The sequence below is a fragment of the Oenanthe melanoleuca genome, chromosome 1, assembly GCF_029582105.1.
Source record: "Oenanthe melanoleuca isolate GR-GAL-2019-014 chromosome 1, OMel1.0, whole genome shotgun sequence".
Lineage (NCBI taxonomy): Eukaryota > Metazoa > Chordata > Aves > Passeriformes > Muscicapidae > Oenanthe > Oenanthe melanoleuca.
The window spans coordinates 77,862,237-77,881,748 of NC_079333.1; the positions used below are offsets into that span (position 1 = coordinate 77,862,237).

Consider the following 19,512-nt stretch of genomic DNA (forward strand, 5'->3'; position numbering starts at 1 on the left):
TGAGTATTGAAATTCCCAATGGAAATTCTGGAATATAGCCAAAGGGCAGATAACTGTGGGTGAAGGCTTAAGTGAACAGCAGCAAAGTTCTGCCACTGCCCTTGCTGGAGATGCAGAGAGAACACTTTGCACTCTTTATCTCTCCTCAGCCTGTGTAAGAGGCAGCTGTGGTCTGTTTTCTTGGCCTCTGTGCACTCATTCTGTTTTGATGTTGCCTATAACTGCATGGCCAATCATGAACACCTACTTGTCTTCCCACAAGCTCAAATTCTTGCAGAAGAGCTGTGCCTGTGCTCGGGAACCACAAAACCAGCCACCTCCCCATGTTTCTTGTCTGCTCCTGAACACAATCCAGGGCACAGCATGTATTTGCCATGGTCTCAAGGCTCTTCTTCATGTCAGATGCTCAGCTCAGGCTCAATTCCTCATCCTGACTAGACAGATCAGTGCCACAGTCTGCCACTACTATGCTGCTGTCCATAATGCAGCTTGGTTATAATATCCTCCAAAACAGTGATAAAACATCAGCTAGGATGGCCTGACCAAGGCTAAGTTTTAACATGACCAGACTATTTTAGGAAATAAGAATTTTTTCTGTATTAATGAAGAACAGCTGGTGGTGGTTGACAATATAGTTTAAAGAACTGGAACTAGGAACCACTTCTCTTTAGTGTAGACAGCAGAATGCAAGAAATGATCTGTGCTGAGTCCTGGCAACTTCTTTTTTCTACTGACCAAGTAAAATTTCCACAGTCCATTTTCTGGATGGGGAGGAAGAGGTCTGTGGGTAAGGCACAGTCATTCCAGTGACCCAGCCAAAAGTTCAGCACTCTGAATGAAACACAGAATTGTGCAAGTCAGACCAGAATTCATAAACAAAGACAACCAAGTACAAAGCATATAATTATAAAAGCATTTTGCATTGAGAGCAAATGCAAGCACGATTTTGAAAAGGTTGGATTTGCCATGTCTTCCAAAAACACAGGTCAGGAAGGCAGGTTATCCAAAACACATACAGCAGAGTATTTCTCCTGTACCATCACATAGTAAGACCCAGGTGTCTTCCCAGTGGGACAATGTTTCTTTATATCTCCCAGTCACTAAAAAAAGTTAAGCATTTCAGTCCTAAAGATTGAAATATTACCTGTACTGCACCTTAGATGCCTTTACTGAGTTTCTGCCAGGAATCTGCATGAGATCTGTATGCAGCAGTTGTTTTGTTCCTACAGCTCCTAATCACCAAGGGTAAGAATTTAGATAATTGATATTGAAAAAAATATATTCTTGAGTTACTACATAATTCAGAGAGGAAAAAAAGAGAAAATTATGTGCTTTATTAACTCTCTTTTATTTATTAACTTTGTTCATGTTGTTAATGCCCATGACCTCATTGCTCTGCCCTAGTTGCTGCTATAGCAGTGTGTCAGGAAGTTTATTCCCAGCACCTGCTGTGTTTCAGTTACAGAGAGATGTAATCAGCAAAACTGGCTATCCTGTTTATTCCTCTTCTCTTCATACAACCATGTTCAGAGACCTGAGCAATGTGATATCTATCATCTTTATATTTATTTTTGCCTTGAATATTTTTTTATTACTCTAATAGCACTCAGAGATTTTAAGTAAAATAAAACAAAAAAAAAAAAAAAAAAAAAACAATCAAAAACCAACTCACCAAACAAACAAACAAAAAAAAGACCAAAAAAAACCCCAAAACAACCCAACAAAAACCCCAAATCCAAGATGTACATGTTTGGTATCATTAAATGTGAACATGTTTACAGGGCAGACTGAAGCATAACAGAAAGGTAGGTGTGCCAACTAGCTTTAAACTGTATGACACTTTGACCATACACAAGACACCTAAAATCAGAATGGGAAATTTAGTTCAGACCTGAATCACAGAACAATTGAGGCTGGATGGCACCTCTTGAGTTCATCTAGTCAAACACTGCCCAGCTGAAGGGTCAGGTAGAGCAAGTTGTAGCTGATTGAATACTGAATGTTACCAAGGATGGAGATTCCACAACCCCTCTGAGCAACCTGTTCCTGTGTTTCACCACCCTTACAGTAAGAATTTTCCTAGTTTTAAGCAAAAGTTCCTGTTCCATTTTGTGCCCATTCTCTCTTGTCTTGTACCTTGGCTGCTGATGACAATTCTTCAAGCTAGGCATTTCAACCAGCTTTCAGTCCACCTCCCTGTCCATTCATCTAGCCCATACTTCATCAGCTGTCTATGAAAATATTACAGGAAAGTGTCAGAAGGCTTCCAAAGGCTGAGAAAAACAACATCTAGAGGTCTATTTTTCTCCATCAAGCTGGCCTTGTGCTATAACAAAACAAAAAATGCTAGGCAAATTATAAGAATTTAAATTAGGACCACAAGGACTTCCATAGAAAATGAAACAAAACAAACAACCTTCTACCTGAATGTATTTCAAAAGATAAATTTGAACTTCATAAAAAGCTACAGAAGTACCATAGTTAACACATCCTAACTAGTACAACTCTGTACAGAACCAGACAATGTGAATTCATTCTATTCTGGGAAAGACTGAGATAAAAGAATGGAATATGCAACACCTCACACCATACCACTCATTTTGTGTGTAACAATCCCTTGTTTTTCCCTCTGTTATCTTATCTCTGGCATCTTTAGTCCTGGAAAATGTATTTTACTTTATGCATGACAGGGAGAAAAACGAACTCTGGTTTCAGATTTGCATAGTTCCTCTACCAGTAATATTAACAGAAGAATAAATTTAAATATATTTTGTCACTAATCTAGTGACAATTATACATGTTGAAGCATTCTTATTACATCAGTTTTCAAATACAATCACATATTCTGTGAACATTAATGCCTGAGGTTTGAACTTAAATTCAACTCCCTTATGTTTTCTCAAAATAATCTTCCTCAAAATTACAAAGGAAGAAAAGCTACATCTGTTAAAAACATTAATGCTAAATGTATTTTTTCTAAAAGAAAATGCTGAGGTTGATGCTTTTAATCTCCTTGCTTCTAGAAAGGAACATGGAGAAACATTATACCTACAAGGTCCTTCACTGTTAGGTTTGTGCAAGTCAAACTTAAGAGTTCTCATTCCTATCCCCTCTCATCAAAAAACAGTACTGTAAAATTTTACAGGCCCATCTACTGTCTTGTGGTACAACAGCTGTTACCAGCTGGAGATGCTTTATGCTCAGTTGAACTGTGTTAAAAGGCATTTCCCTAGTCACCTTCAAATAAATTTTGTAATCTTTTAAAGACATTTTATAACTTCAAGTCCCTCTTTTGAAAGAATTTAAGCTGCAATTACATATAGATTGGAAAGATTAAATGGCTTTTGACTGTATTTTAACAGAAACAATGACACAAAGTATTACAAAAATCCCACAAGCAAGCTACAGAGGTTTTTAAAATCTGTCACCAGATCACTTGAGATGGCAAAAACAGAATAGTACATCTTACCTGTTATTTACTATAGCTGACAGATTTTGACTGATTTCACCTGAATAAGTGGATCTTCTGCTTTTCAAGGATATTAATACAGACTCTTAAAACAAACAGATGTATTCTTTCAAAAAAGAGTAACTGGAAAATGAGCAACAGGAACCACACAGTTCTTAACTGTTTCACCAAATAGATGTATTACAGTAAAAAGGTGACAAGCTTTCCACAATTTCTTAAATTTGGTTCTGGAGCTCACATCCAAAGACCAGATGAGTAACAGGGGGACAAGAGAAAAGTAAGGCTTTCCTTCATTCATTCAAATCCCTGTTGGGTCAAGGGGTGCAACTAAAAATAAATACCAGGCAGACTTTAAAAATAGATTTTATTTAGTATTTGGAAAAATATATATTGAACTGGATATTTGGAAATAATCCTCCAATAACTTAAGAAGCATTTTTAAAAGATAAACTGATGGTTAATTTTAAAAGCCCAATCCTGTCACAATTCACAGTTAAACTGTAATGAGCACAGGAGGTTATTACAATTCTTAAGTAATTGATTTGTATTTCATACATATTTATTAATTCATTAATTCATTATCACCTCAATAAAAAGTTTAGGTTCTTTTGTACAAAAGCTGTTTACACATAGAAACATGGGAGCTACACAATACCCTAAAATCAAAGTGCTTATGAGGCTGTGTGGTGCTTAATGCTAAAACAAATTAACTTCAGCAACTTAAAACAGTACAGATGAAGTTTATAAATTACTGAATTCTCTAGCATATGGAATACATACAAGTTCATAAAAACATGAATGTGATTATAAATCGATAGCTAAAGAATAGATAAACAGCAGAATCCCCATAAAATAATAAATTATTGTCTCCACTTTGAACAATGGAGGCAAGCATTATTAAAGCTAGAACAAGCCAGCCAGTTTCAAACACATTTTATTTAAATAAAACTTTAGATCTCTCCTGAGACCAGTTTGTGGATTAAAAGGCTTAAATTATTTATCTTGTGGTGTTTTTTTCTCCTCCAACATAGCTTAGCACCCTCCTGCTTCCGCAACAGTAAAATTAAAAGCCTCCCTCCTATTTCAGCAATTCAGTGTTATTCTTTTGCCAGAGCCAGCTTTAAACAGACAAGAAAAACACACAAAAAATTTAGGACAACCTCACAAAATCCAAGACCAATCATGCCTTTGCTCCAATCTTAAAAACTGCTTTAAGCTAAGTATTGATTTTCATTCTTTGCGACTCCTTCCTCCACTGAGTGTGTTACCCACAGCTCGGACACAATTTTAAATTTTTTCCCAAATGTTCTCCTGAGTGCTTTCATTTCTTCCACCCGTGAACGATCTTCTCCTACAACAACATGGGAGACACCCTCCTCAAGGTGAGGAACTATTTTTGCACCATAAAAACGGAGCTCCAAAGCCCTAATTGATAGTGCATTTCCAGGGATTTTGCTTTTGGGCACATTAACAACAGCATAACAGTCCACATAAATGGTGCTTCCCCTGAATATACCAAGCTGACAGCTGTTGTCCCAATAACGTTCTTCTAGCTCTGCAATCAAATCCAGAGGCATTGCCTTATTGTCTTTGATTCTTGAGAACACTTCCCTGAGCTGTGCAACATCTGTGTTTGCTGTGTAACTGTCTCCATAACAATCATACTCTCGAGCAAAATGTTCTTTTGTGTCAGGAGACATGTGAATCATAAAGGCTGGTTGCCAAGGCACCAGCATTTTGCTTTGAAAACACTGAAGGAGCCACTCTGCCCTCACCACATCATATTTGTTGGAAGCAATAATGTTTTTCACCCTGACATTCTCAGCTCCTACAATGACACAGTAAGTCTCTGGCCCAGGGTTCTGTACCACACTGCCACCACATTGGGCTATTCTGCTTTCCAGCTCAGACTTTGAGTATTTTCCTGTTCCTGTCATAACACAAAACTCAACGTCTTCAAATACATTTGAAACCTTGCTTACACTAGAAAGATCAGGAGCTTTAAACTGCTCAGCTATTCCAATTATCTTCCTCACCTTTGAAACAGTTTTCCTTTTTTTCTCATGTGGCTCATCATTCTCATCTATATGAAGGTGCTTAGAGGCCAGTTTTCCTTGTGCTTTGCTTCTGAGATCTTCTAACATGTCTGAAGTCATGCACTCATACCATTCTTTGTCTTCCCTTATCTTCTCAATTCGGGGGAATCTCAAAGTACAGTCAGCTTTGTACATATCACTGTCAACAATCTCAGCTGCCTTGATCTGAACTATGACAGAGTTGCAAGGATCAATGTACATTTCCGGCTTTTCACTTCCACACAAGATGTTACCAGGAGGGTCCTTCCTATTGTAGGGCTTCCAGTGTTTAGACAGTTTCAAGCCTAGATCATACAACTCTTTCATAGTATAGCCAGAGCCAACACGACAAATGGAGTGGAAAATGGTTGGTTTTTCATTTGGAGGGGGAGTCTCTGCAACAGCACATAGAAAATGAGACATCATGCCACCACGAGCCCCCTTCCCCCAGTAACCACCAACAATTAAAAGGTCCAGTTCATCCATCAGTCCATTGACATATTCTGGCTTGATTTTCAACCAGCCTTCCCCACGTTTGTCAGGCTTGTAGGTGGACGTGGGATCTTTCACCATAATTCCTTCCTCTCTGTTATCTATTGCATCATTTAAAGCATCAATTACTTCTTTTCTTGTTCTGGCACTTCTCTTATGGACAATATGTATCCTGCCCTTTACTGGGGTAAATACACTACTTAAGATTTCATATCTTTTGCTTAGGACTTCATGCCCCAACTTCTGATCATTAACCATCAATACATCAAATACACAAAAGCAAGTCTGCAGATCAGAGTCCTCCACCATTCTTTTTATGTCAAATTTGTTACCTTTTTGCATAAAAGTTTGTGTCTCAGGATTGTAAGCCATCATTTCACCATCAAGAATGCAATTTTGTATATTGCTCTTAAATACATTGTGAATAAATGGCGTTAATGAACCTTCAAGGGGTGAAGCACCAAACTGCTGAGTATAGTCAAACCCATTTCGGGAAAAATACTTGTACACATCCCCATCTTTGTGCATCTGCATACGTTCACCATCCAGCTTAGTTTCTATGTAGAATGTCTGGTTACCCATTTGTTTCTCAATTTGCTGGACATCTGCAATAGCAGCAAGCATTGGTTTAAAGGCAGAAAACAACATGATAGAAACATCACTAAGTGAGACAGAGGGATCGTGCAGTTCTCTGCAAACTTTTTCTAAATCAGTAGTAACATTGTGCAATTCAGCAGCATCAGGATGAAAAATGGAAAATATAGTTTGTTGACTAACACCCAGCTTTAGATCCTTTATAATCATTCGGATAAGCCATTTCTGTTCCAGCGCTGTGCTCTGACTAATTAACTGAAGAAGACTTTTCTTTAACTGACCCTTGTTTTTAGCAACATTATTATTAGCTATCACATCTAAATGTTCATTGACTTGCTCTATTGTCAGTCTGCCTTCTTTTGGGCTCCTATGTTTTAGCACAAAGTATGCAATCATTGCGAAATCTCCAGCATCTCCACGTGAGCCCGTAGGCGTTCTGTAATTTAAAAGCCTTGCAGCATCTTTTCCATCTTTTGGTAAATTAAGCAGTTCAATATAGAGCTTTGCAAGCATGGTTTCTTTAATTCCATATGCCATCCTTTCTCTTTCCAACTGTGGGAGTATGAGTCGCATAGCTGGGTAAAAGGAATCTGTGACATCTTTCTCTTTTTGGTGAAGCGCATCATGGAATCTCCTCCAGGAATCCAGAAAATCCTTGAAATGCTTGGTTTTCTCCGGACGAGATTTGCACTTCTGCATTCGCTCCAGAGTAAAACACAGATGTGCAAAAGGCACTTGAGAGGCCACTGTTTTTTTAGGAGGAGTCTGCGAAGCAGGTGCAGAAGCCATCAGTCTGTTTTTCACTGGGAACAAAATAAAATTATGGATTTATAAACAAAACGCCAGCATGTTATTCTGTAAAAAAAAAAATAAAAAAAAAAAAATAAAATTAAAAAAAATCTCTACTTAGGATTTACGGTTTTTTCTCATTTTTCCAATTAAGATCTAGCCGCTATCTTAAAGGTCGCCAGCTGGTTCCTCGTTTAAAGATCAAACTAGCAGCGAGGCTGCGACACTGAAACACCGGCATCAGCTGGACAAAGGTCCGCACGGCAGCAGAAGGCACCGCGCCCCCCTCCCGCCGCTGCCCAGGCGAGATCGCTCCGTGCTCGGACACCGACTTCCCCCTCCACCTTCCCCGAGAACGCAGCCTGCCCCGACACCACCCGCCCCGGCCCCTGTGCCCCGGCTGCGGAGGGGGCCGAGAGGGACCGCACCGGGGCACCCCGCACGGCCAGGGCGCCGGGGAGCGGGCACCGGCCGGCCGGAGATTGAGGCACGGCCACCCCAGGGCAGACTCACGGAGCCGCGGCTGCTGCGGAGCCGGGCGGACAGCGGACTCCGCCGCCCCGGAAGAGGAGCGCCAGCCGGTGACGAGCGGCCCGCTCCGCCCCCGGGCCGGGGCGGGCAGAGGCGGGGAGAGGGGGCAGAGCGGCCGGGCTGCGCCCTGGAAGCGGAACCGCGGCCGCGGTGACTTCCTGCCTCGGGAGGAAGGAGCGGCGGCTGGAGCTGCGCGTCGGGGTCCGCGCTGGCCCGAGGCCCCGGCGGCGGCCGCCCGGGAGGATGCGGCGGGTGGGTCCGGGGTGCCTCGGGTCCGGCCCGCCGCGGCACGGCACGGCACGGCACGGAGGGAGCCCCGGCCGCTGCGGCCGGGAGGAGCCAGGCAGGGGCAGCCGGGGCGGCGGGGCTCGGGCTCGGTGTGGGGCTCGGTGTGCGGTCTCGCCGGGGCTAAGCGCGGCTCTTCCCCGGGGCGGCGGCAGGCGGGACAGTGTCCGGGCGGTGTGCGGCTCCTGTGCCCGCACAGCGGGACGTGGCTGCCGAGGAGCTGCTCGCTGGACAGCGCCGATAAGAGTTCCTGCGGGTGCCTTCCTGCGAAGCCCCGGGACACCTTAGGGCTTCTTGGCAGCAAAGGCTCGCTCCAGCGTTTCGTGTGTCTCCGCTGCCGGATTAAGCAATTCCTGCAAATGGGTGCTTGTAGAAGGTGGGGCTGATGGTAGCTGTAGTGTTCGTGATGGGCCAAGTGATTGTTTTGGAAAGGGTGTTTTGAACTGTGTGTTTCTCTGAAGTCAAAAAGGAAGCAATTTAACCAGCTTCGAAATTACCGTGTTTTAGGAGCCTATGGTCCCTAGAAAGTTCAGGTTCCAAGGTAAGGTATAGCCAGCCTTGGTTTGTTGTTGTTGGGTTGGTGGTTTTTTTTTACACAGTATCACCGTAAATAAAGACCTTGAATGACGATGATACTTTGTACCATTTGTCAGCTGGGAGGAGAAGTACCGAGGGAGCTCAAGGCAAAGCATTCTCAGTTATCAATGTGTCCAGCTTGATGCAGAGCTGTGGATATTGGCTGTTTGCCAGAGCCAGGAAATGTGTGCCGCTTAAGTTATTCCTACGGTACTTTCCACTTTGTTAGGAGAAGCTATTTTGCTGTTTTGTTTGTTTGTTTGTTTAAATGAGTGTCTCTGTAGGATTTTAGTACTAAGAAGGTGTATTTTTATGGTCCTCGCTAAGCTTGTAGGTTTTCTTCCGGATCAGTTCCCCTTTGTAGTTGAGAACCTAATATTTCTGCTAGCAGATGTCTTCTGAATAAATGGAATGGTTGTGCAAATCTTGTCCGTATCTGGAGGAGGTAGAGCCTAGGAAAAGGAAGTGGAGTCGAACATATGTCATTACGTATTTCTTAAGAACACAGAGAAATATTTGATTGTGTTTGTTTTGAAATCCAAAGGATTGCAGTGAGTGTTGAGACTTAACATTTTTTTTTTAAACTCTTTAATGAGGAAGCAGCCATTAAACATGATTGTGTTTCCTAGCACTAACTTTAAATCTACTTATGCACTAAAAGTTAGTTTTAAGGAGAGAATGTAATGTTTGTTTTTATGCACTATATATATGTGCTAAGGTATTATTAAAATTATTATAATAATTTTAATAATTATAATTATATATGTATATTATTATAATATTACAGTATTGTCAGGTACTGTTTGTTAAGTATATATATAGTCCAGGGTATTTCATTGTGATTCTTGAACTTCATTATAAGATGTTTTCAAGCTCATCAAATGTTTCAAACAAGCATTCAGCTTGCTAGGAGGAGCATGAGATGCAGCTTCATTAGTGAAGCAGTTCTAAATTTTAGGGGGTTTGGCTCTTTTCACTTCTTTATCTTACACGTAGCAAGATAAACAGTAAATTACTTGTGTAATTCAAAACAATTTTACTCAAAATTCATAAATGGAATTGTCTTTCAGGCAGAGATGAAGCCTGGGAAAACATCACATCTGAAGGTAAATGTTTTATGATATGATTAGTGTATGAAAATAGTATTGTTTAATATTAAAAATGTAGGCAAAGGCAGATCAACAGAATCATTGGCAGACACAAGAGTGATTTCAGCTGCAATTCAAAATGAACAATAAAATGTTCCCTAGTACTTTAAATATGCACTTGAATTTTTGTGAGTTTTTCAGTTGATAATGGTGTTAACCACTTTAAAATAGCATTAGGGCAAAATAGAATGTTGCTAAAACGCTTTGATCATAAGAGGTTCTTTTTTCTCAAAATTTTTATTTTTCTGAGTGATTTGTATTTTCAGTAGTTACCTAATTTTGGGACTTGTTGCTCATGTGATAGAGGCCTGCAGTAGTTCCTAGGCTGTGGATGCAGCAGTGGGGATGTTTAGATACAGGGGTGTGTGTGTGTATATCAACATATGTGTCTATCCCAGCACAGAGCTGAAACTCACCACTTCCAAATTTCCTTTCTGTCTTGAGAGATAATACAGTTCCATGGCAGTTTAAGCCAAAGGTACAACAGCAGTCTGGCTAAGCCTTACTTTCATTAGGTCTTGCTTTCATTAGGTCTAATTTTCATTAGGTGTTGACTTGGGCCTCATTGCTGTTCCTGTGTGGCAGTGGTGTCCACAGTAAAGCTTTGTATTTCACCATTGTCTTCTGCTTGGCTTTTAAGCTTACAAGCATCACCAAATGAATACTTATAGGAAGTATCAGGATTCCCAAAGGCTACCTTTTTAATGCTCATTATCACAGGGACAAGAGGAAAAAAAAATTAATGACCTTATGCTTATTTACCTAGCCTTTTATTTAGTTTAAATAATCAGTGATTATGAAATATTGTGAATGCTGTAAAATGGGATGTGACTCCTTGTTATAGGAAAATCTTGTTTTCAAAGTTACAACAATTATGTGAAACACAGTGCTGTAATACAATATTTCTTCCAAAAAAAAATTTATTTTTTTTTTTGTTAGTCAGGCAAGAATGCCCTCCAAGAACTTAAAGGGATGAATGCTTCTTCATATAACTAAGACAGTTATGGGGCAAGCCCATGACTGGTGGTTATAGTCTAGGAACAGAAGCAGTCTTGTCTAGACAGGACATCAGGTTTGTCCAGGTGGTGGGTTGATGGGTCTGCTCTGTTTCTCAAGTTGACCACATCAGACATCAAAGTCTGAATACACTGTGCCCCCACTCTCATGCCTTTTCCAGATTATTCTGGCCCCCTATTAGTCACAAAATTAGAGATGCAAGAGAAATGCAACAGATTCTCTTCATAATTCATGACCAAGTATTTGCATCATAAGATGTTGCATTGTAAACTGCTTGAAAGGTTTAGAACTTCCCATCCAGCAAACCAGGACTGGGAAATAAAGACCAAGAAGAGAATTGTGTATATGTGTGTTGTCTTGCAGTATGTTGAATTGTCTCAAGTCTTATACACTTCAAAACGTGCTGACCTTTCTACTCACTGAATATTACTATTAATATTAGCTATTAGCTTACCCTTTTTATTTCTGTTCTTCAAGTGAAAATTTTGTTCTGTTTGTATCATCTTCTGCTGTTTGGAAGGTCTGCTGCTTTGAGCTCTGTGGAAATTGTGGGTTGTAGTCTTATTGAGAATGAGATTTTATTGATTTGGCTTAGAGTCTCTTCTAGGTCTGTATGCTTGTTTGAGAAACCATCCTTTTTCTGCTGTAGTGATCTTTTAATTGGTATTGAAAGATGGGGAGGAACCTAGGAAAAATTATCTTATTTTCCTAGCTAACGAGTCTTGCAACAAGATACGAAGGCCTGGAAATTAATAGAACCCGTAAAGTTTTAGCTGGGGAAAATTTTTGCACCAGTTTTATGTATTTGGAATAGGTGCACTATATAAAAGCTTAATATCTCATTGGGTTTGGTTGATACATTAATCTTAAGATGTGACATATTTATTTTTATTTCTGATTTAATTCTAATTTTTTGCATAAAATAGAGCTGGCAGTTTTTTCTGGTCAGACTGGATGCTTATATCTTGGAATGCAAAGGCTGCACCTTTTATCACTCGAGCCTATCAAGATGGGTGGTATAAAATGCTTGGATGCATCTCTGCATGTCAGACTCCTTTGGAGTTTGAATTCAGATTATTGCTGTGCTGTATCACTTTAGGAGATTATAACTTTGTGTCTAAAATGTGCCTATTATCTGCTATATAGCTTAGTGTTCTCAAACAAGTGAGTTTGTGTTCTCTGTTCCAGGTAGTGTGATTATTCAATTCAGTGCTGACTGAATGGTTACTATAGTTTTTGTGTAGGTTTGGCAGTTTTTGTCTGTTTCCATATGAACCAGGAGGGAATACTGTGAGATACTGCATGGGTGCTAGGAGACATAAATTTTGGTTGGAAAGAAGGTTTAATCCTCTGTCATTAACATCACTCTCCTCATTTTATGCTTTGTATTTGTTTTTGTCTATTTTCATGTTCGGTATTTTCAGCAGTGCTTTTCATTGACCAGAGAATAATTTAGTTTACTGGCTTTTCAGTTGTCTTGCATGATGATAAAATCTTCCATTCAGCTAAAGACTTAATGCAGATTACTGATCTGATAGTGGAAAATTGTTATAAATCAGAAGCAATCAAAATAGAGCAAAAAAATCTGTCATAAATGTATCTTCCGTGTGGTATCTTAGTATGGAGGAGTCTCTCTTCTGAGCAGTTCAGGTGTTGCTCTGTAATCACAGTTGATTGAGATGCTGAAAGACAGCCCCTGACCCATAGCAGTGCTGGGGTGTGTGGTGAGCTTCCACTGGCTGCAGAGGGACGTTCACAGACTTACTGCATGCTACTTAGCAGCTTAGAAATAAAGGCTATTCTTGTTTGTGTTCTCTGAATTCTAGAGTTACTTACATGAGCAGCTTTGACAAACTGGTGATGCAGTCTGTATGGCTGTTCTCTTGCTTAGTAGGAAAGTCTGAGGGAAAGCAGAAGGTGTGATCTCAGTCAAACAGTCTTCTAGTGCTGTTAATGGACTGCCTGCAGAAATACTGTAAATGGGATTTTGAAGAGTCCCAAAGCCTTTCCTTATGATTGCATTTCTGCTTTTTTTACAGAGTCAAATGGTTTCCAAAAGTTCAAAGGGAGTTTGCCACCAAATTTTATGTTAATGCTCCAATACATTGAGCTGTCATTATTCTTGTGCAAGTACAAATGCTTAAATTGCTTTTACCTTTTTCTTTTTCCTATATTTATATGTATGCATTTGGATTCTTTTGCAGGATTTACTTGGAGTAAAAGATCACTGACTTCTACAATGGAAAAATCATGGATGCTTTGGACCTTTGTTAAAAGATGGCTACTAGCTTTGGCTTCCTGGTCTTGGAGTCTCTGCCGTATTTGTCTTTTGCCCTTGATAGTGACCTTTCACTTGTACGGAGGCATTATACTCCTTGTATTAATCTTTGTCTCGATAGCGGGTATATTATATAAATTCCAGGATGTCCTGCTTTACTTTCCTGAGCAGCCCTCTTCATCACGCCTTTATGTTCCTATGCCTACTGGTATACCACATGAAAACATCTTCATCAAAACCAAAGATGGAGTTCTTCTCAATCTTATTCTGCTGAGATACACGGGGGACAATGCAGCGTATTCTCCAACCATCATTTACTTTCATGGAAATGCAGGCAACATCGGCCACAGGTTGCCAAATGCTTTGCTAATGCTGGTAAACCTGAAAGTAAACTTAATTCTGGTCGATTACAGAGGGTATGGCAAAAGCGAAGGAGAAGCGAGCGAAGAAGGCTTGTACTTAGATTCTGAGGCTGTCTTAGACTATGTGATGACTCGGTCTGATCTTGATAAAACAAAAATTTTTCTTTTTGGCCGTTCCTTGGGGGGAGCAGTAGCTATTCACTTAGCTTCTGAAAATTCCCATAGGATTTCTGCCATCGTGGTGGAGAACACCTTTCTTAGCATCCCATACATGGCCAGCACTTTGTTCTCTTTCTTTCCGATGAGATATCTTCCGTTATGGTGCTACAAAAATAAATTTCTGTCCTACAGAAAAATCTCTCAGTGCAGAATGCCTTCACTCTTCATCTCTGGGTTGTCTGACCAGTTAATTCCACCTGTTATGATGAAGCAACTTTATGAGTTATCCCCAGCTCGGACTAAGAGATTGGCGATATTTCCTGATGGGACTCACAATGACACTTGGCAGTGCCAGGGTTATTTCACTGCACTTGAACAGTTCATCAAAGAAGTAATAAAGAGTCACTCCCCTGAAGAAATGGCGAAAACATCATCTAATGTAACAATAATATAATTGATATTCTTCTTTGGTGGTGGGGTGGGGCAAGTACCTGCACTGTACCTTGATTTGTGATAAGTGGTAAAAGAATGTCTGTTTTTAAATGTATGTCATGTCTGTACTTGCCTAAAGAGTGAAATTAAACTTGGAAAGGTCTGATATTTTATTAAGGTGTTCCAGATAATTTTTACATTGGCAGCATTGTAAATGAACCATTTTATGTCTTTCTCATACTTTTTTGGTATCTCTGTCCATATATTCCATTTGTTTGATATGTACAACAGATGCTATTAAAGAAACTTGCTACAAAAGTAGTACAGAATGTATTTAGAACATCGGGAGGCTCTTTGGTATTCACTGCTGTATGTGTGAGCTTTTTGGACAGCCATGGTTAGCACAATGATTTGTTACTTCTTTTAGAGTTTATTTAAAATGTGCCATGCATGAGATTAGTGTTTTATTTCTTGAAATTTTATATTATGCAGAATGGGAAATCTTTAATGTGCTAAATAATATAAAATATCATAAATGGTAGAGTATACTTGCAGGTATACTATCCTGGGTTATTACTGGTTTCTATGGTTATGCAAACTTACATATGTCAGACTGCAGCTGAAGATGAAAAGATACTTTCCTTATTTTTATTTGCTATTTGTATTATAATAGTGCCCAGAAGGTTGTATGTGCCTAACATCATGACTTGAGGATTTTACCCAGGCAATTTCTTTACAGAAAATAGAAGTAACTTCTTCTTTCAGAGATCAGTGCAATCTAAGCTCCTTTCTGCCTCAAGCTCTCCTCACTAATGTACAGGCAAACTATTTGTTAGTACTAGCTTGCTTGTGCATTTGAGGTAGTATTTCTTAAGGCAAAATGGGTGGTCATAAAAGGTAAAAGTAGGTTTTTGTGTTCAGACTTTTATGCTTGTGTAGTTAAATATTTGTTCACTTTATTTATACCTCCTAAGGAAACACATTCAAATAATTACCAGAGATAAATGTGTATAGTTGTTACAGTGGCCATAATGAAAATGAGCAGATAGTCCTTGGTGGTCATATCATGAGGTTCAGCAAGAAGAAAAGATGGGGTCATAACAACCCCATCAACAACCCCATCCAGCACTACAGGCTGGGGAGTGACGGGCTTGAGAGCTGGTCAGCAGAAAGAGACTTGGAGGTGCTGGTCAGCCCTGGATGTAATGGATGGATGTAAGCCTGCAGTGTGTCCCAGTGGTCAAGAAGGCCAATGGCATCTTGGCCTATGTTAAAAAGTGTGGCCAGCAGGACCAGGGCAGAGACTGTCCCCTGTACTTGGCACTGATGAGGCCACACTTCAAATCTTGTGCTCGATTCTGGGCCCCTCACAAAAGAATGATATTGAGGTGCTGGAGCAAGTCCAGAGATGGGCAGCAATGCTGGGAAGGGTCTGGAGCACAAGTCCTGAGGAGCAACAGGGAGCTGGTGGTGTGTAGTCTGAAGAAAAGGTGCCTCAGGGAGACATTGCTCTACAACTACTTGAAAGGAGGCTGTAGCAAAGTGGGCATCAGCCTCTTCTGCCATGTTTCAAGTGCAAGGATGAAAGGAAATGGCCTTGCATCAAAGAAGGTTCAAATTAGATATTATAAAACAAATTTTGCTGAAAGAGTGGTTAGCCATTGGACTAAGTTGCCCAGGGAGGTGGTGGAATCACCATCTCTGGAATCCCATGAGTTGTCTGGATGTGGCACTTGGGGATATGGTTTAGTCATGATGATGGTTGTGGTTAGGTTGATGATTGTACCTTGAAGGTCTCTTCCAACCTTGTTGATTCTGAACAAAGGCATGCAGTTAGCTCAGTCTCTAATGGAGTGGGAGCTGTCTAGATCTCTTCTGCAGGTTTAATTGTTCATCTGCTGCAGCTGAGTTTGCCTCTTCCAAGTTGTTTTTTTTTTAATGGAAAGAACAAATCGAAAAATCTTCCACACAACCTGTAACGTTTCCCTTTGGATTCAAATTTTTCAGTAAACTTTTCTGCCGTGTCCTGATTCAGAAAAGCATCTTGGCACACACTTAAAATCCGTTTCCTGAGGGACACATTTTAAGTCATATTTTAAGCTTGTAATTAAGGTCTCTGGTTGAATAAAACTGCTTTCCTGAACTGGTGCCTTAATGGTTATGCCTCCTAAAAAAACTATACATCTATTTGGATCTATGGATGTGAAAACATAGAGCGTACTTTTCAATTTGAGTAAAACCAAAACTATTTTTTCAGCCTTACAGTGATGATTTTTTTTTTTTTTTTTTGTCTTTTGGGGAGAGGAGTATTTGGGCAAGGAATATTGGAGAAGTTTGATTGGGGGCTAGGAGATGAGGCTGTGTTTGTATAGCAGAAAGGAGTTGATAGATACAGCATTGCCTTTCCCTGATGTATTCTACAGTGAAATGTGAGCTGCTTGCAGATGTTTCATCTACTTCACATTGCTTTAGAATAGAGATGGGGGGGGAGAAGGAAAATTAGCAGTCAAATACTGCTTTTCTAAAAATCAGTTGATAAAGCCAAAAGAGTAGATTAATTGTTGGAGGCAGAATGGAGAGAAAGGAATTGTTTCAGAAGTTGTCATATCTTGACATTAAGTACCGTTGGGTGAGGGGAGGGGTGGGGATTCACAAAGCATCAATTTCTAAAGTAACGTGGCATTTAACCCTACTTCCCACTAATCAAAACAAAACTCTTAACCCCAGAATAACCCTAGTATTATGTGGTACTTGTATACAAGTGAAGTATGTCTATTTGAGCACACAGTTGCTAAGACAAAGTCAAATGTTTGGTGTTAGATTATGGCAATCTGAAATTTCAAAGTGGGCTGTTTCTAAACATTACTTTTTATTATCAAGCCATATATCTTTTCACTATATTGTCTGCATGGCATAAAAATTAAACTTTAATTTTGCAGGTATTGGGTGTGAGTTGACACAATTGTCATATATGCATCCTTTACTCTTATGTGGTTTCTTCCACCTTCCACATATGCACAGTTTTGTTTCTCACTTAATGGGTTGGCCACTTGTGAATGAATCTTACTATGCTATTTTTCATTGCATTGGTTATGAAGTCCACTGAAGGAAAATAGGAAGGAAGTGATGTTTTTATGCAAATATTCCACTGCTCTGCATACAATTCTTTAAGGACGGAGGGGGGAACAAAGGGGAGGAAACTTGTTCTGACAAGTGAAGACTTGTTTTTATTTCATGGACTGTGTCATGAAAACCACAGTTACTTGCTGCTAAAAACTGAACTGCAAGAAACATAGTAATAATAACTTTAAATTGCCAAATGGTGTGTTATGATACTGTTGCATTTATTTTATTTAATACCATTTTATGTTTTCCCATAATAGTTATCCATTTGTGTATCCAGATGTTTCCCAAATATTTGTCCTGTAGGTATAAATTTCTAGTTTGGCAAGATGTTAAATTCTTTTCATAGGTTTGTAAGAAAGCCTTAGTTTAAATATATTCATTAAAGGAATTTTCTGGTTTATAAGAGGAGATTTAATTTAAAAAAAAAAACAACCAAAAAACAAAGTTCCCAGGGAGGGGTCAGGAGTTGAAGGAGTTGAACAGCTGTAGCAGTACAGTTCCTTGTAAGGAAGCATAAAACCTTGTGTATGCACACATGTGTATGGTTTTAATTAGTGGAAATACTTGAGGCTTCTTACTAACCCAAGTTTACATTCCCAGAATTTGTTTCTGAACTGTGAAACGCAGAGAGATAAGCTGTGCTTTCTTCTGGAGAAATATTAACTGGTTTAGCTGCCCTCATGTCCATTTCTCAGGTAAAATTAGAAATAGAGCACAAATGCATTTGGTAGGCTACGGACAATCTGTCAGCTGAAGGGCAGAAGGATTAAGTATTTATACAAAATATGCATATCAGCATCTCTAAGCTAATAATTGGGTCATGGTGAATGTTCACAGTGAAGAATGCAAGGCAAAATTGAGAGTCCAAGGTATGGTCTTTTCTGTTAGCAAAAAGATGCAGATGTACCTCCATTTGTATTTCATCAATTCTTGAAAAACAGTTTTATTTTTGTTGATGACTGGTGATTTTGCTAGGGGCACTTCTGCCAAACATAAAATTGGTGCCCCTTGCATGTAGTGGGATCAGCCTGATGTATCCCATTAGGTATAATTTGCAATGCCATCCTGCTTGTATAATTTAGAGTAGAACCCAACAGAAGTGTAAATAGAGATAGCATATTAAAGTTCTAAATAACACTTATGTTTTGAATTCAGAAACAGTCACTGATTATGAGATGCAAGCTTTTTATTTTATTTTTCTTTAATATATAGTTAAGGCAAAACTGTCTTATAAAATATTCTTAGTTTTTGTAGACAAAGCATAAATGTTATTGTATATGTGCTAATTGTGGCAAAGTTTTACATTATCATTCTAGTTGGTTTTTACAATAAAGTTAATTTTACAAAAAAACACTTTTCTATTTTTATGTACTGACATATGCAATAAATTGATACATTAAAAGTGCTGTTAATGTCTTGTTCTAGTTTGTGGCCTGTCTTCAGTGTGTGTGTGTGAAGAGATAGTTTTGTTTGCATGGTAACAGATCTACCCCAAGGTGTCATTTCGAGTCACTTACTAAAGCCAGAGAACATGGACTGGACATCTTCATGTTAGATATGGCCTTTGTGGAAAGCTATTACAGCAGGGGAAAAAGCACATTACAAACATATTTCTAAGCTTTGTCATGTATCCTCCCTTTGAGGAAGTGTTAGTAAGTAAATCTGGTATGTGGTAGCTCTCCATCACTTTCTAACACATTTTGCATTTCAAATTTTCTCTGTTGTCTGGGGGTCTGAGAGATGGTCTAAACATAATGTCTGTGAGGAAATATTTTGAAGTGTTCCTGACTAGTATACCACCTATGCTGGCACTATTTTAAATCCTACAATGCCACTCAGATTTATAGTTAGTTCATAGTTGGAGTGGGTTACTCAGTCTGAAGCAGTTTCTACTTTCTTACAGAGAAATGCTTTTCTAAGCTTGTATCACCTCTGCTCCCATTTGGCATGGTTAATATGAAATACCCAGAAAATAAGGGCTTACTGCTGTCTTTTCTAAAGCTGCAAAATATGTGTCCTCTCCTGAATTACTGCAAGCTTTATAGTTCATTTTTAACCCAGTACCTAGGAAACAGGGCTGTGGGTGTGGGGGTGTAGGTGTGGTGCATTTGGACACTCTGTTCAAGATACCTATTAATTTGGAATGAAAAAAAAAAACAACTGTAATTTTCGTAAAGGA

The 19,512-nt window shown here is 39.4% G+C and overlaps 2 protein-coding genes across 5 annotated transcripts; one reads left to right on the forward strand and one right to left on the reverse strand.

The window, feature by feature from the left end:
* Window positions 1-3,815: 3,815 nt before the first annotated feature.
* LIG4 (DNA ligase 4) lies at window positions 3,816-8,035 on the reverse strand. 2 transcript variants are annotated; one of them, XM_056490783.1, is made up of 2 exons: window positions 7,933-8,035; window positions 3,816-7,485 (listed from the first exon to the last, which is right to left on the reverse strand). In XM_056490783.1, exon 2 carries the CDS (start codon window positions 7,417-7,419, stop codon window positions 4,681-4,683), a length of 2,739 nt encoding a protein of 912 aa, XP_056346758.1. In that variant the 5' UTR covers window positions 7,420-7,485; window positions 7,933-8,035; the 3' UTR covers window positions 3,816-4,680. The 2 variants fall into 2 exon arrangements, with proteins under 2 accessions (XP_056346758.1, XP_056346750.1); XM_056490775.1 differs by having other exon boundaries at window positions 3,816-7,433; window positions 7,933-8,010.
* A 21-nt stretch (window positions 8,036-8,056) lies between these two features.
* On the forward strand, window positions 8,057-16,354 carry ABHD13 (abhydrolase domain containing 13). 3 transcript variants are annotated; one of them, XM_056490816.1, is made up of 4 exons: window positions 8,115-8,202; window positions 8,835-9,021; window positions 9,882-9,917; window positions 13,181-16,354. In XM_056490816.1, the coding sequence occupies exon 4, from the start codon at window positions 13,216-13,218 to the stop codon at window positions 14,227-14,229; it is 1,014 nt and encodes a 337-aa protein (XP_056346791.1). In that variant the 5' UTR covers window positions 8,115-8,202; window positions 8,835-9,021; window positions 9,882-9,917; window positions 13,181-13,215; the 3' UTR covers window positions 14,230-16,354. The 3 variants fall into 3 exon arrangements, with proteins under 3 accessions (XP_056346771.1, XP_056346781.1, XP_056346791.1); XM_056490796.1 differs by lacking the exon at window positions 8,835-9,021 and having other exon boundaries at window positions 8,057-8,202; XM_056490806.1 differs by lacking the exons at window positions 8,835-9,021; window positions 9,882-9,917 and having other exon boundaries at window positions 8,109-8,202.
* Window positions 16,355-19,512: the final 3,158 nt, after the last annotated feature.

What these genes read in the sequence shown, in the direction of transcription:
- ABHD13 (XM_056490796.1), top strand. Translation starts at nt 13,216, where the DNA reads ATGGAAAAATCATGGATGCTTTGGACCTTTGTTAAAAGATGGCTACTA.
- LIG4 (XM_056490783.1), bottom strand. Translation starts at nt 7,419, where the DNA reads ATGGCTTCTGCACCTGCTTCGCAGACTCCTCCTAAAAAAACAGTGGCC.